Genomic DNA, 17,006 nt, shown 5'->3' with positions numbered 1-17,006 from the left:
CATAGGGGCACACACAAACTCCATCACAGCAAGGGTTTATCTACCAGATGCTCGGTTTCGCGCTATTGGTTCCCTCGTACAAGTCATCACCTTCAGCCCCATGGTGCCGGTTCTAATGTGCTTACAGCTGCTGGGCCACATGGCAGCAGCAACGTTTGTAGTACAGAACGCCAGATTGCATATGTGCAGCATTGGCTGGCGAGCGTCTACAAACCGGCAACACACACCGTCCGCAGGGTGGTGTCGCCCATGACAGAGGTGCGCAGATCCCTGCAATGGTGGGTGAACCCCAAGAACATGCTAACAGGGGTACCCTTTCATCAACCACAAATCTCTATCTTCCTCACCACCGACGCCGCCCACATAGGGTGGGGAGCACACATGGGCGAAAAGGTGACACAGGGACTGTGGTCCCCTACGGAACAGTCGCTGCATATAAATATACTGGAGCTCAGAGCAGTTTTCAATGTCTGCAAACACTTTCGAGACTATATACAAGGCAAAGTAGTCGGGATCAATACAGACAATACCTCCACCATGTTTTATATAAATCGACAAGGAGGAGCTCGGTCCTGTGCCTTATGTGCGGAAGCAGTCCGGCTGTGGAACTGGTGCATCGCCAACAATATAACCTTGAAAGCCTCGTATTTACCAGGTGCTCACAACGTGAAGGCAGACCAGCTGAGCAGGCGCTTCGCACTCACACACAAGTGGCAGATCCGTTCCTATCTGCTACGACCGCTTTTTCACACATGGGGGTTTCCCCAGATAGACCTGTTTGCCATTCAACACAAGAAGTGCCCTCAATACTGCTCCAGGGCAGGACTGGGACGGGGGTTCCTGGGGACACATTCGTGATCTCGTGGAAGGGCCCCCTGCTCTTCGCATTTCCTCCCACGGTGCTCATCCACAAGGTCTTGCAGAAAGCCAGGAGAGAGAGAGCCCGCATGATCCTAGTAGTCCCAACATGGGATCGACAGCAATGGTTCCCCTTGCTTCTGCGCATGTCGGACCGCCCACCAATGTCCCTTCCGGTGGCTCCGGACCTGCTCACGCAAGCCCAGGGGTCCATAGTGCATCCACACCCCCGAGGCCTGCGACTGCAAGCATGGTTAATCCATGGCTCAGCTCCCTAGAGAGTACATGTACGGAGGGAGTGCAACAAGTCCTAGAAGGTAGCCAAAGGACTTCTACCAGGAAGACCTACAAGCAGAAATGGACTCGATTCACTGCATGGTGCTCTACCAAGCAATTAGCTCCCCTTGATGTGCTTATATCTGTAATATTAGAATATTTACTGGACCTCAAGAGAGGCGGACTTTCCCTATCCTCGTTAAAGGTCCACCTTGCCGCTATATCGGCTTTCCGGCATGAAGAGGAAGGGCCCACGGTGTTTGCCCATCCCATGGTTACCAGGTTCCTCGAGGGGCTGGTAAACCTGTACCCCCCTTGGAAACCGCTTCCACCTTCGTGGAGCTTGGACCCGGTGCTTAACGCGCTAACGGGACCACCGTTTGAACCCTTAGCCACAGTTTCCCTCCGTCTCCTTACGATAAAAACAACCTTCCTTCTTGCAATCACGTCAGCTCGCAGGGTGAGTGAGCTCGCGGCAGTTATGGCAACGCCACCCTGCACAGTATTTTCAAAGGAGGCGTTAACCTTACGGCTGCATCCAGCCTTTGTTCTGAAAGTTTATTCAGAGTTTCATATTAACGAACCTATAGTTTTACCCTCGTTTTATCCAAAGCCTCATAACTCCAACAAAGAGGCGCGCCTACACCTCCTGGACGTGAGGAGGGCGCTGGCTTTCTATATAGACAGGACTAAGTCCTTCCGGAAAACGGATAGACTCCTAGTCTCTCTCGCTCCCAGGTCAAAAGGAGAAGGTCTCTCTTCGCAGAGAATCTCGAAGCACATCGTATCCTGTATAAAAATGTGCTACGAACTTAGAAAGACTCCTTTACTGGCCCCGCCTAGGGCTCACTCCACGAGGGCGGTGGCGGCATCAACAGCCTTTTTCAAGGGCATTACGTTAAAAGACATCTGCGAGCGGTGACCTGGTCATACTACGACACCTTCGCCAAGCATTATGCCCTGCACAGGGTATTCCAAGAGGATACCCGTCTTTCGACAGCGGTCCTTTTGGGGGCAAGCTGCACATAACCTGATTACCCACCTCCTTTCTTGGGTTACTGCTGGGTAGTCACCTATCGTGGAGCACCCACGGGGACACTCGAGGAAGAAAGAAAAGTTACTCACCATAGTAACGATGGTTCTTCGAGATGTGTCCCCGTGGGTGCTCCACCACCCACCCATCCTCCCCGCTTCGGATCTCTGTTTACTATTTTTCAGGAGCATCCGAGGCGGTTGGTCAAGGAACTGGCGGGGACCGGATTGCGCACGTGGCCGGGAGCGCGCAAGGAAGTGGCGCGCTGGCATGCGCGGTCCAGCAGAAACTGCTGGAAAGATCCGATCTGCGGCTCTGGGGCGAGCCCGACACCTATCGTGGAGCACCCACGGGGAAACATCTTGAAGAACCATCGTTACTACAGTGAGTAACTTCTCTTTCTGTCACTCAGCCCAGAGGGCAGCACTGCACCACCTACAGAGGTAGCACGGATGTGAGGGTGGCGATGTGAAAAGTGATACGCATCAATATTGTTTTTCACAGCAGACTTAGTGACCTCTTACCGCTTTTACTTCTGTGCTGCTGCTCCTGCCCTGGGGCTGACAGCCAGTGCCCCACTACCTCTAAGTGAAGTACTGGGGGATGAGGGGACAGGGAGGGCCTGAATGGCAGGGATCCAGCAGCTCCCTCTTTCCCCATCTCCCTCATGTGTATGGCCCTTCTGCAGGAGCCCCAGCCTCCCAGGGCTGACAGCTGGAGCTCTTCTCCCCACCCCCCCAAAAAGCATACCTCTCCTGCCTGCTTTGACTCATTCCCACACCTCCCTAAGAAAGAAAGTCTGAACCATAGTTGGAGAACTGCTGGTGTAAATTATTGAAACTGCAGCCAATGCATGGCAGATAGGCTTGTCTCAAAGCAAGACCTCTTCCTATTACACACAGTAATTGGCAATGATTTCACCAGGTTTAATTACTGAATAAAAAATTCTGAACATTTATACTAATTTAATTTTCTGACCAGGAAGATATTAGCTAGAAATCTATGCTATGACAATTACCTAAACTGGGATTAGTTGTCTTGAGTATATTTATAAAATTTCTAGTTCATCTTCACAATGTTTCTTGTGACAGAATTCATTTAGGCCTATTTTCTCCTGACTGTTCATGCCTCCTCTGTCCCCCATCCAAAATAATAATAGAAAATCTATTTCAGAAGTATAAGTAATGGAATATTCAATGCCTTCTTCGTGATTTTATTTTTTCCTTTTGTTTTGTTTGCTAACAGAATTGATGTCACTCAAAATGACCTTCCTTGGGAATTTATGACGGATCGTCTTCCAACCATTTTGTTTTTTCCTTCTAAAAGGTAATATTTTTTCTCTTGAATTTTTTGTCCTTCTGTTTGTTGGAGCTTGAAGAATGAGTCTGGTTTCGTGCCACAGAGGAGAGGGAAGCCAAACAACAATTCATTACAATTTATTTATCATTATTACTAATGCACTTTCTAAAATAGACTTTTGTGAACAAATGACTTTCTGAAAATGAATTGTCTCCCGAGTTTCATTTTATAGTTTGTTAATTTGTAAACAGCAACATGTATAACTAACTATATTACCTAATTAATTTTCATTCTCATTTGGTTGGGCAGCATTTTTTTTGGCATTGTTAGAATTGACTAATGAGTGAGAACTGCAGGGAAGAGAAAGAGAGAGAAAAAGTCATGATTGAAAAAGAGAACAGAGGTGTCTAAGGTTCTTGCAGTAAAAGGAAAGATTTCTTGTTGGCTTTCTATCAGAAAAAGTTAAAATAGGCATGGATTCAGGCGGAGTCAAGCTCTTCCCTAGTTAAAATAACCCATATCTATAGTCTCTTAAGAGAATGTTTAAAAAAGTAAACAATTGACATTAAAATAGGGCAAGAATTTGAAAACTAAATGAAAACAGAAAATTGTCTGGAATTTATTTTAAAAAATGGTAATAGGCAAAAATAAGTAGAACCAATAAAAGAGAGGAAGTCAGGAGTTAAAGGGAAACTCATTTTATCCTCTCATCATAATGGTTTACTCTGGCCTTAAAAAAAACTTTTACCCTGTCTCTCTGTGTCTACAGCTACATTGTAAGTTCTTTAGGAAAGCTTGTTGTATGTTTATAAAATTAATAGAATTCTTAATAATTTGATGTCTGGTAGAATGGAAGGGCTTCTCATTTCAGCCAGACAGAGCCTTCTGAGCCTTCATTGGTTAAAGTGAAGTTATTTTGTATTTTGCCTGGATTAGTATTTTTACTCTCTTTCTGCTTCATGTAGTGGTGGTTGTCACATAGCACTTCACTTCCTAGCTGACAGGTTAAATATTGACTATGCAACTTCACTCTCTTCCAGAAATCTTTTTTGGTGGCTGAAAGGCCTTCCACTTCTATAGTATTTCTAACCCTTACAGAATCATAGAATCTTAGGATTTGAAGGGACTCAGGTCCAGCCCGCTTCCCAAAGCAGGATCAACCCAAACTAAATCATCCCAGCCAGAACTTCGTCAAACCAGGACTTAATAAACTCTAGGGATGGAGATTCCACCACCTATCTGGGTAACACATTCCAGTGTTTACCACCCTCTTGGTAAAACAGTTTTTTCTAATACCCAACCAAGACTTCCCACTCTGTAACTTGAGACAGTTGCTCTTTGTTCTGCCATTTGTCACTAGTGAGAATAGACTCTTTCCATCCTCTTTAGAACCCCCCTTCAGGAAGTTGAATGCTGTTATCAAATCCCCGTCATTCTTCTCTTCTGCAAACTAAATAAACCCAAATCTCTAGCCTCTCCTTGTAGGTCATGTGTTCCAGCCCCCTAATAATTTTGGTTTCCCTCCACTGGATCCTCTCCAGTGCATCCAAATCCTTTCTGTAATGGGCGGGGGGGGGGCGGCGGCGGCGGCGGCGGCGGCCCAGAACTGGATGCAATACTCCAGATGTGGCCTCACCAGTGCCGAATAGAGGGGAATAATAACTTCTGTAGATCTGCTAGAAATGTTCCTCCCTCTCCCTACCTTCTAACATATCCACCTGTGCTTCTAGCTTAGTGTGATCTGCAAATTTGCTGAGAGTGCAATCCATTCCCTCATCTAGGTCATTAATAAAAATGTTGAACAATACTGGCCCTAGAACTGATCCTTGGGGCACTCCACTTGAAACAGACAGCCAACCAGACATAGAGCTGTTGAGCCCAATCATTTAGCCAGCTTTCTATCCACCTTACAGTCCATTTAGCCAATCCATACATCCTTAACTTGCAGGCAAGAATATTGTGAGAGACTGTATCAAAAGCTTTGTTAAAGTCAAGGTATATCACATCTATTGACTTTCCCATGTTCACAGAGCCAGTTACCTCATCACAGAATCTAATCAGATTGGTCAGGCATGACTTGCCTTTGGTGAATCCATGTTGGCTATTCCTGATCACTTTGCCCTCTTCCAAGTGCTTCAAAATGGATTCTTTGAGGATCTCCTCCATGATTTTTCCAGGGACCGAGGTAAGGCTGGCCAGTCTATAGTTCCCTGGATTGTCCTTCTTTCCTTTTTTAAAGATGGGCACTACGTTTGTCCTTTTCCAGTCACCTGGGACCTTTCCCAATCTCCACAAGTTTTCAAAGATAATGACCAAAGGCTCTACAATGAGATTTACCAATTCCCTCAGTACCCTTGCATGTATTAATTCCAAATTTGCGTATGTCTATCTTTCCTAAGTAGCTCTTCCCACCTCCTTCCCATGGTGCACTGCCTAGTTATAAATTCACTTATGAAGGTGCCAGTTTTCCGAGTCTACAGGTTTTTGTACATGAAAATAATTTTATAAATGGGAATTGTCCATTGATGTCAATGAGAATAAATTCTCATGTGATGAATTATTTTTAGAAGAAGAGGCTAACTTTTCTTCTGTGGAACACCATCTGTTGAGGTGTGGTCAGTTTGATATTCTTTCTTTATATGAGAAATTTTTACACTAGAGCGAGCTTACACCATTTACTTCATCAGCCAGGTTCCCTTTTTTGCATGAAAATTAGATCTCATTTTCTCCTTGTTTCTTGCCTCCTTTAGGGAAGTCATTAATCCTGTTTAGGAAATCATTGTGTTGTCAAAAATACAGAAAGTCATAAATGCAACATTTTCAATTTCACTCCAGGATCAAGGAGAATGAGTCTGTGGTCTGAAGGGGAGAAAATGGGTAGCAGAAAAACCACATATCTGAGATATAAGAGGGAAAGGAGGTACATGTTATTATCAAAATTCTCCTTAAGAAAGGACCTGTTTTGAGGTTGTAGATGGGTCTTAGGAGATTGTCATGTCTGCATAGGATGAGTCAAACTGTAAACATCTTTTGCAAACACTAACTTATTCCTGTTCTTCTGTAGTGTTTGTTAAAGCTAAGTTTTATTAAAACTTACAAATATATCAGTCATTCTGCTGCAGCCTTCAGGTGAAAACCACACATGTAAACCAAGTTACATCGTGTAAGAATTTCTTGTGTAAACTATCACTGAGGTTAGTGAAAGATTTTTGTCCTGCAAACTGTATTTAATGTTTCACAGGACACTTTGGTATAAGTGCAATATTTTTTCCAAGTTTTAAATAATCTTTTGAGGGAAAATGACTGTTCCTTCATCTGTCATAACCAGGATCTTTAAAATTGTCTCTGTTTGTTTTATAGTAACAGTGAACAGTCACCGTGCATGCTCTGCTTATATTGCAGAGAATGATAGTATTGCAAAGCATCTTTTTTTCAGTCTGACTCGTTAGCAAGCCATTGACCTTTCATAAGGGAAAAGCAAGCTACTGAGTTAAAATGTAACACACTACCTTTGCTGCATGAAAAATGGAACTTCTTGATTTAAAAATAAATCTTGAGAAGATTAATACCTTCATAGCAGAATGATGATAAAAATTCCAAGGCAAAATGATAGGAAGACCTGGAATTGTAAATGTTGATAAGGGCAAGTGCTTCTAAGAAAGACAATATCTTAGTCCAGGATGGTTTTGTTTATCCAGGAAAAATCGTAGAACCTCCAAGAAGTGAACAAGGAAAACAACTTTTCAGGAAGAATTGGCATAATATAATAGGAGAGGCAGAATATCTTGGGCTCTGTGAGAAAAGAGAGCAACACTTAAATAGAGTTTTTGAGGAAACAACAAAGACCATGTGCTTGGTCATTTGTTCCAAGGTTTTTTTAGCTCCTCTGTGTTTGGAGTGGTTGCTGGTTTAGGTAATCATCACAAGTAGTAAACCTTCTTTCACTTTTCGGAAACTGTATCCTCTCTCATCTTCAGAAATAAAGTCAGGAATCTAATTTTATTGAATTTAGGAGCTCAGAAAAATAAATATATGTAAACTTCAGCATACACTGTAGATTAATTTTTTTAAACAATGAGCATATAGGCAGTGTATAACGTTACAATAAAAATGAAAAACAATCTAAATTTCTGCTTAGAAGAGAGGGTTGTCTTTTTCAATGAAGCAATCAGCCAACTAAACTTCTGATCTCACATTGTATTATATAGAATTATATGAAAATACAGGAGGTGGTTTGGAGGTTTGTTATCATTTTAGTAACTAGTATCAGAGAGGTAGCTGAGTTAGTCTGTATCTTCAAAATCAACAAGAAGTCCTGTAGTGACAGAGAGAGAGCCATGATAGTCTGTATTCTATGAAAACAAAAAAGCAGTCACCTAGCACTTTAAAGACTAACAAAATAATTTATTAGGTGATCAGCTTTCTTGGGACAAATCCACATCTTCAGCTCGTAGCCATACCAGAACAGACTCAATATATAAAGCACAGAGGTCCAAAAATTGTTTTCAGAGTTGACAATTGCAACTGACAATTGTTTTCTGAGGATAGAACAAGAGGTAATGGACTTAAAGTGCAGCAGGGAAGGTTCAGGTTGGACATTAGGAAAAAGTTCCTAACTGTCAGGGTGATCAAACACTGGAACGAATTGCCAAGGGAGGTGGTAGAATCTCCATCACTGGAGATATTTAAGAAGAGGTTAGATAGGTGGCTTTCAGGGATGGTCTAGAAAGTGCTTGGTCCTGCCATGAGGGCAGGGGGCTGGACTCGATGGCCTCTCGAGGTCCCTTCCAGTCCTACTCTTCTATGATTCTATGACACATCAGAAAAATTATTATCAAGGTTGGCAAATCAGAAGAGCAGAGGGGCGACAGGAGAGGAGTGCGGGGTGGAGTTGAGAGCAAAGTTGTTAACATTTCTTCAGGCACATTTTTAAAAGAATACTCTCAAGTTTGTTAGACCTAGAACTGACTTGCTATGACAGCTGGGACCATATTGAAATTTTTGTTCTTTAGCCTTTTTTTTCCCCCACCAACTCTACATTATCCTGTGTACAGTAAGGCCATCTGACACTTTCTATTTGAAGATCCCTTTGTACAGTTTCTTTTGACTTTGCCAGATTTTAACCATTTGGGGTTTAATGTTACATGGACTATGCGCAATGGGCTGAGTTAGTTGGGAAGCTTTCAGCTGAGTGGTTTAGCTGTTACCAAGACTGGACTAGGGAAAAAAATGTGGCTTTCCTTATGTTTTAAAAAACAAACAACAACAACGTCAGTCTTTTCTTTGAACACATCTGGTGCGCCACGTACTTGGAGTAGGTACTTGAAATTTGATGGGGAATGGTTGTAGTGTCAGGGGTGTATCTTTTGTCATTTTGAAGATAACTTGGCCAAATATGGGCAGATTGTAAACACAGGCTGTAAAAGAGGCAGGGATCCATGGCAAAACTAGAATGTGTTCATGAAGATAAATACTCTCATAATGAATGTGCATAAGGAAGCTGAATGAAGCTTGCACAGGCAGCCTTAATTCTGGCATTTCCTATCTTTTGAGTGCTTGAGTTTGCAACCATAATATTCTTTTAATGTAGTTTTTTGTGTGCAGTTATTTTAAAAGTAGACTTTCGGTAAACTCATTTACTCAAAACTTAAATGGTACTGAACCAACCCAGGTCCATATATTCTATCAATTGATGGTGATCTCTGTTATGTTTCTCTTTTATCTAGTCTTATTAATCTCTTTTCCTTCCTCCTTTGTCCCTGTCATCATTTAATTGCTTCTCTTCCCTCTGCACTGTTCTTCCTACTGCTGTTATCTAGCATGTACACTCATCCCTTGTTAGAGTACTTTACTTATGAGTATTTACTAAAACAAGGTACACACGTACGTACCTTTGCTCACTAGATGAGAGAGAATTACCCTGCTAGTACGAGCCTTACCCCACTCCCCACAGACCCAACCCACTGCTGCCTGAGCCCCCTACCCTCCTCTCGGCCCCAGCCTGCCACAGCCTGCCCCCGCCCCTGCTGGCTCCATGGCCCTAACCCACTGCCACCTGACCTCCCCGCAGACCCAACCTGCCACAGCCTGACACCCCCCACCCCCCGCCAGCCCTGCAGGCCCAACCTGCTGCAGCCTGACCCCACAGACCCAACCAGCTATAGCCTGACACCCCCGCCCCCCAACGATCCCACAGACCCAACCCACCAGAGCTGACCCTGCCGCCAGCCCTGTGGCCCCAACCCGCTGCAGCCTGAAACCCTGCTGGCTTCACAGACCCAACCTACTGCAGCTTTTACAACCACCCCCCACCCCACAGACCCAACCTGCAGCAGCCTCAAACCCCCCTCCCCCCCGCCTGCCCCATGGACACAACCCACTGCAGCCTTAACACCCCACTCTCTCCATGGACCCAGTCCGCCACAGCCTTATCTCCCATCCACCCACCCCACGGACCCAACCTGCCCCCTGATTTCAACCCTCCCTCCCGCTCATGGCTCCAAACTGCTCCCAGCCTTTAACTCTCTCCAGTCCACCCCCATACCCAAAGTTCACTTACTTTTTAAAAGCAGTGCCACATGCTGCCACTCCGCCGAATTAGGAGCATTTGGAACCAATCAGAGACTTTTACTTGTATTTTAATAGGAATTTAGGGTCCCTCTTATGAGTTTTTGCCTACAAGCAGAAAGTTGGGAACCAACTGTGCCTGTATAGCGAAGGATGTGTGTATTGATTAAGACAAATTTTAGATAGCCCATCACCATAATATTTAAGCTGTCCTTTATATTTTAGGCTCATGGTTTAATAACACACGTTTTCCTCCTCTCTGTGTTTCTATAGACAACAGTTTAGTGTTTGTGATATATGTTTGTGTGTGCACACGCGAGTAAAGAAATGGTTGTGGTGTAATAAGCTGTCGTCATTACATGGTGTAAGTTTTGTCTTTATGTAGACTACATATTTTTGCCAGATCATTAAATGTGTGTGCTCCTGTGGTTAGCATTTGACAAAACAAGACACTACAGGAGTAACTTAGTTATCATGAGAAGTTTGTAGGGGAAATAGAACCTTATCTGTGTCATTACTTGTTTACTCTTCTAAGAATAGCTTAGCTTTCAACAGGACTCTCATTTGGCACAGGTTTTTGAACTATTAGCAAAAGGGGATCATGTTGTTTTTCCTACCTGAAATGGAATAAAGAGAAGCTGCCATAAATTAAATGAAATAAACAAGCAACATGAAGTAGAATTAATGTTCCATATATCAGTAAATTGGAGTATTTTGTAGGTTTTCGTAGAAAGTAGCTTTTGAGACAGCAATGTCACTGAATAGCTCAATGTAAATATATTGAATAGCTCTCCCTTCTTCCTTATGTCTAAGCAACTATAGTAGCCCAGGAAGCATTGTTTTGGATTATTTGGAAGGGTATTTGGATTCAGCAGTTGTGTTTGTTTCACAAAAGTGATAGCAGTACATTTTGTGAGGCATTAGAATCATAGAAGATTAGCTTGGAAGAAACCTCAGAAGGTCATCTAGTCCAACCCTGTGTTCAAAACAGGACCAGCCCCTACTAAGTCATTCCACCAAGGCTTTGTCAAGCCTGGCCTTAAACACCTCTTGAGGATGGAGATTCCACCACCTCCCTGGGCAACTCATTCAACTGCTTCACCACCCTCCTAGTGAAGTCTTTGTTTTCCTAATATCCAACCTTAGATCTTCCCCTACCCCCATCATTCTTCTCTTCTGAAGACTACATAAGCCTAATTCTCTCTCTCCTCCTCCTCATGTCATGTGTCCCACCCCCCAATCATTCTTTTTTACCCTCTACTGGACTCTCTCCAATTTGTATGATGATCTGACTTGGCTTTACACTTTTATCTTCATGTTTCTGGTTTTTTTTTCCCGTGTGTATTGTAGTGGGAGTCTAACATTTATTCATCCTACTGCTTAGCTTATTGCTGCGTAGAAGATTTAGAGTTCTTAAACTAAGTATTCATGTCAGTTTTCTCTAGATTTGTTCTATTAAACAAGAGCCAGAAAGCATGAGCAGCTTTCCTAAGAATGGGCCTTAATTAAGCAAAAACACTCACTGAAATAGAAGGCTTGGTAGATGACTGATTTTTGACAATAATGAATTATTTTTGTGCTCCATCTTCACTATAATCATGAAAATTCCAAATTAATTTTGGCAGGGAAACTAGCCTGCCTTCTAAAAGAAAGTTCTACCTTTGTCACCAACTTTTATGAAGTTGATGTTAACAGCAGTGAATTTTGTGTGCTTCACTACTGAGCTTTGACATTATGGAATCCTTTTATCCTCAGTCCTCCAGCCTGGCCTTGTCAGAATTGACATCTGTCCCTCCTGGACATGTTGAAGTGACAATCACACTTCCCCTTTACCCAGATCTTCTGACATAAAACCAAGGTAGTGTCCAATAGCTGAACCTTGAATCATTACATCTCTCAGCCTGGATGTTCCATGGCTGAATACCAGGGAGCTTCTCAGATCAGACCAGGTTAACCAAATCCTCATGGGCAGCTGAAAATGCTCCACAAGAGCCACTTACCTGGCCAAGTGCAAGCAGTTGTCTATCTGGGCAACACAGCTCAGTTCATCTCCTATGTTGGCACCAGTCTCGCATACCCTAGACTATCTATAAATGAAATGGGAAGACCTTGCTACTTAGGTGAAATAAAGGTTCACCTGGCCACCATAGCTGCACTCCAGGCTGAGGTACAAGGCCATATGATATTCTCTAACCCCCCCAGGATCAACCCATTCTCAAAGGGTTTAGTCAGGCTACCTGACCCTCCACGGGACCTTAATCCAGTCCTTTCAAAGCTGACAGGTCCTCCATTTGAGCTACTAGCCACATATTGACAGCTTTATCTTTCTTATAAGGTGGTTTCCCTAGTGGCTATAACCTTGGCCAGTTGTGTCAGAACTCACGTCTTTAACATCAGAGCTGCCTGTACCATGTTCTTCAAAGATAAGTACATCACCTTGCTCCCCCCCCAACATAGCTTCTCACTTAGACATCACTGGTGTTTTATCCTAAGCTCCATTGCTGCAGTTGAAAAGAGACTGCTCCCTGGTGTTGATCTTTTATACTGAGCGAACTAAGCCATTTAGAAACTCAGCCCAGTTATTTGTTGCTGCTTCAAATAGGATGAAATGCCAGCCTGCCATCTCAGCAGAGCTCCTCCTGGACAGTCTCCAGTATTCATAAGTAGTGGAGGCTGGTACAAATCCCTGCACCAGCAATTTGGGCACATTCTACCAGGAATGGGCTTCACCCACAGCATTTCTTGCTCACGTTCCAGCTCTGGATGTGTAGGATGGCAACAGGGTCATCTATCCACATGTTCACTGTGCATTGTTGTCACCCATTAGGCCAAAGGCAATGTAGTCTTGTGTAGGGCAGTGCTCCAATCAGATCAAGACTGTGACCCCAGCTCCTGGAGCATAGGCTTGAGTCACCTGATTGGAATGCCCATGAACAAGAACTTGAAAAAGTTACTCAACTTTTGTAACTGTTATGAAAGGTGAGTAACCGTGTTTTATTGCTAGTTAATACATAAATGTACATAAGACTAGCACTGAAGGCTATGAACGGATTTCCTTGTTAAAGTTGTAGAATTATGACACCTTTATACTAATTTTTATCTGGAAAGAGCATAGAATGAGATCTAGTATAAAGGGGAAAATACCCTCTGGACTGGTTAAAGCTTTTCCTTTGTTACTTCACTTACAGTTGAATTCGGGCAGACTCATAAAGCCAGTTCTGTCCAGAAAAAAAAACACTGTTGTATAATGAAAGATGTTTTATCTTCATATCAAAAGTGAAAAAGCTTAATTTGAGGAGGTGGCAGGAGGGTACACTGTATTTTTCCATTCAGAAATACAAAACTAAAATGCATAAATTGCTTCAGCATTTTATTTAATGTTGTAAAACTGGACCCATTCTATGATGCCTTATACTAGGACTGTTTTGAAGTCTAAAAGTACCATTTTGTTGGGTGCCTGCAACTTAAAAACCCACTGGAGGAACGTGCAATATGGTGTCAATTGTCATTCAGCCTTTTCTATTAAAATGACATACAGGGACTGAATATTGCACATTCCAGTAATTTGCTCAGGGCAAGGACAGGAGTAGGAGAGAATCTCTCTTGCTTCATCTGAGGTTAACAAGCATTTATTCTTAAAACAGAAAGCTTTCCCTGCTCCCTGACTGTGGAATGTAGAGTCGGGTCTCACTACCTTTTAAAATAGAGAGGAGGAATGGTGGCTTAAGTATGTGGCTGCAAAAAACTAAATAAAAAAAAAAGAAAACCTGTCATTAGTATTGGCCAGAATCCTACAGCAGGACAAGGTCATCAGTGCTTTGGACACCTAGCTCTTAAAACTCAGATTCTTTCCAAGCAGCAAGAAAGTCTGATTTTCTGTAGCAGGACCTTTCTTCTAGTTTCTCTGTTACAAGAAGTAAGGGTCAATATTTTATGACTGGTGATGAACTGGTTTAAAGTATCAGTGACTAAATTTTCTGCAGAAAGCCCTTGCTCCTTCATTATTTTATCAATAAAAGGAAAGCTTTTTCTTCCTGACGTTAACCCATTTGTTGTAGCACTGCTTAAGATACACCAAAAGGACTCCTGCACAAATGCTTTATAATTTAACACTTTTCTGTACAGAAGTAGGTTTAGCATTTTGTTCCCTTTCATGAACTTGGAAGAGGGGTAGGCTTTACTATTTGGCCTGTTCTAGAGTTATAGACAAAACAGCTTTTAAAAGGTATTTGATTTACCTGTTGGATTTCATAAATTGTTCAATAGGGAGAGAGAGATAATTGGTGTAAAGTCTTGTACAAATTCTGTTCGTCTACCTTCAAGTGCAGGCAGAGACCCTGATTTGGAATGTCTGCTTCTGGCTCAAGTTCTGCTCAGTTATACCTGTGCTTAATAGGGAAAGGCACTGTAGTCCCACTCAAAATCACAATGAGGCTTTAAGAATAACACAGTGATAAGAGCAGCTCTTTCATGCAAGGCTGTTTCCTTCCTGAGCTCAACAGAAAATTACAGTTTTTCACTCTTGAGATAATGGGCTATGAAGTTTAAAATAAAACCTTTTCACTAAGCTTACTGAGTTGTTTCTGGCTTGCTTTCTCAGAGAAGCCTGTCATTTTGCTGCAGGATAGGTGTTTTATCTGCACCAATCCCTAATAAGCTTCAAGTTTTATTTTTCTTGTACAAGTCAAGCACTAGAGGAACTTAGAAGTGGAATATCATCTCTGTTTCCCTGGAATGGCTTTAGTACCTCTACCAGGAGTAGTGATTGACAAACTTATCAAATGGAGTAGTGATTTTGAATAGTTTAAGCTGAGCAGTAATGCACTGAAAAAGGGGAAGCTCTGATGTACCTTTAATTAACCCAGGACAAGCATGTGTCTCAGTCATGAGTTGTTTTTGCTTCCTTTTTAGTGTTCAGTCTGTAAGACTGGATCAGGGTTTGTACTTCACCGCAGGAAATACATACAGCAAGCCTCTCGCTGAGGGTGTGTCTTCACTTACAAAAAACTTCAAAATGGCCATGGTAATGTCCAAATGGAAGAATACTAATAAGGCACTGAAATGAACATTCAGCATCACTAGCATGCTGCTGGCCACTAGGAATAAGAGATTTTGATGTTGGCAGGGTCCTTTCGAAAAGGACCCCCCTCCCCCTGTAGATGAGCTGCAGGCAAACAAACCGTGGCACTAATGAGGCACCAAATATTCATTTCAGCGTCTCATTAGTATTCTTCCATTTAGCCATCAGCATGGCCATTTTGAACTTTTTTGTAAGTGTACACAAAGCCTGAATAGAAGAGGCAATTCATTTTTCTCCCCTGGGAATACTCATTTCACAAACAAGGGGTAGAAGTCTTCCAGCAGTTTGCAAACTATGTACTGATTTGGCAAACATTGCATTATAAAAGCATACAATAATTATCCCTGAAACAAAATTTTCAAATGGGTATTTCTAAGCAGATGCAATAAATTGACTGATGGTGGATTGATCACTGCAGTGTCATCCAACTATGTAGTAGAGAAGCCCTGCACTCCTCCTTTGAAACATGCTACAGCACTTCTCTTCACCGTACATGCTTAACCAGTGTTAGTCATCTTTCAGCCTCCATTTGTTTAATCCAAATAGTAGGATGACAAAAAAACCCACTGCTTACAGAAAGAAGAACTGTTTTGAAATAAGTATTAGTTAACGTAACTGTTCTCTGTAGGCACCAGTTTTGGTAGCAAATATTGATAGCATTGGAGAGCCTCTTCCTAAGGGAAAATAATGCATTGTATGGTTCAGAGTACTTATTGTAAACTTTCCTTCCCTGGCTTTGCTAATGGATTCTGAAGTGGTAGCATGCAACTAAAGAGTTCAACTAAAACTGTTTTAAATGAAAAGATACAATACTACTTTTAGATGCATCTTGTATTACCAAAATGGGGAAAAAAACCCACTTTATTACCTCTGAAGTCAGAAGAGAAAAACTTGGAAGTTTATTCAATAGCACTGAAGGTATAAAACTAAAAGTACAGCTTCTAGGAAGCTGTATACTAATGTGGAAAATTAATTTTTGGAAGCAAGGAAAAAAAAAGTCAATTTTCCCCTCCACAATGTTAAGTGTAGGTTACATAATGGAAAAACCTCAGGGTTTTCTTGCTCAAAGTTATTAGCTAAGGGCGTTTATATAGAAGCAACAGCTAGAAATTTAGTTTTGATATCAACTTTTTAAAATCTAAAGCAAAATTAGTGTAATTAGCCAAAGATGTTTTGAATGCACTAATCTAAATGTGTATTTTCATAGGAAAGACAAAAGTGTGAAGTTCCCTGAAGATTTTTCAGTTACTCTTCCTAATCTGCTGAAGTTCATTTTACATTACTCACATCTACCTTCAGCGGCACTTGACTCAGAGCCCTGCACCAAAGACTATCCACAGAAGGAGATGCTACAGCAAGAGCATATTGCCCATTTAAAGAGGGAGATTCAAAAACTGAGATCAGAAGTCAGTGCATTACACCAGGCTCAATATCACCTGGAAGCGCAGCTTTCTGAAGCCAAGAAAGAAGAGCATAAACTACAGCAGCAGAAGCTTACACTGGAAAAGCAGCACAGCATCCTCCAGCGCAACAGTGAACACTTACAGGCACTGTACGAACAGAAGAGCAGAGAATTAGAAGAAATGGCTGAAAAGCTTCAAGAATTAGCAGATGCATCAGAAAACCTTCTCACAGAGAATGCTCTTCTAAAAGTCCTGGTAGCCTCAGTGGAGGAGAAGCTACAGCACAAAGATGAAACTAAAAAATCCATTCAGTCAGATGAAACTCTTTCCAACCACAATATTGAGTCTGTTCTAACTGCTGTAGACAGCACACATGAACGAGAAAGGCCTGATACTTCCAACACTGATACCACAGTGACTGAGCATAAAGAAAACAGGACAGACTAATTTTTTGCTGTAAGAGAGGGGGAGGGGATGAAATCAGGAATGA

At 42.3% G+C, this 17,006-nt stretch overlaps 1 protein-coding gene across 4 annotated transcripts in view; it reads left to right on the top strand.

Annotated features, from left to right (window-relative positions):
• Positions 1-16,963, top strand: part of TXNDC11 (thioredoxin domain containing 11) — a 128,686-nt gene extending 111,723 nt beyond the window's left edge. For 3 of the 4 annotated variants that reach the window (XM_075011062.1, XM_075011064.1, XM_075011063.1), the window contains 2 exons: positions 3,413-3,493; positions 16,321-16,963. In XM_075011062.1, the coding sequence (XP_074867163.1) occupies positions 3,413-3,493; positions 16,321-16,963 (724 nt within the window). Of the gene's footprint in view, positions 1-3,412; positions 3,494-5,496; positions 5,652-16,320 lie in introns of all 4 variants that reach the window. The other variant, XR_012647787.1, reaches the window with a different exon arrangement.
• The last annotated feature ends 43 nt before the right edge of the window (positions 16,964-17,006 follow it).

The sequence above is a fragment of the Carettochelys insculpta genome, chromosome 16 (assembly GCF_033958435.1).
Source record: "Carettochelys insculpta isolate YL-2023 chromosome 16, ASM3395843v1, whole genome shotgun sequence".
NCBI lineage: Eukaryota > Metazoa > Chordata > Testudines > Carettochelyidae > Carettochelys > Carettochelys insculpta.
This window is presented reverse-complemented; position numbering and strand designations above follow the sequence as displayed.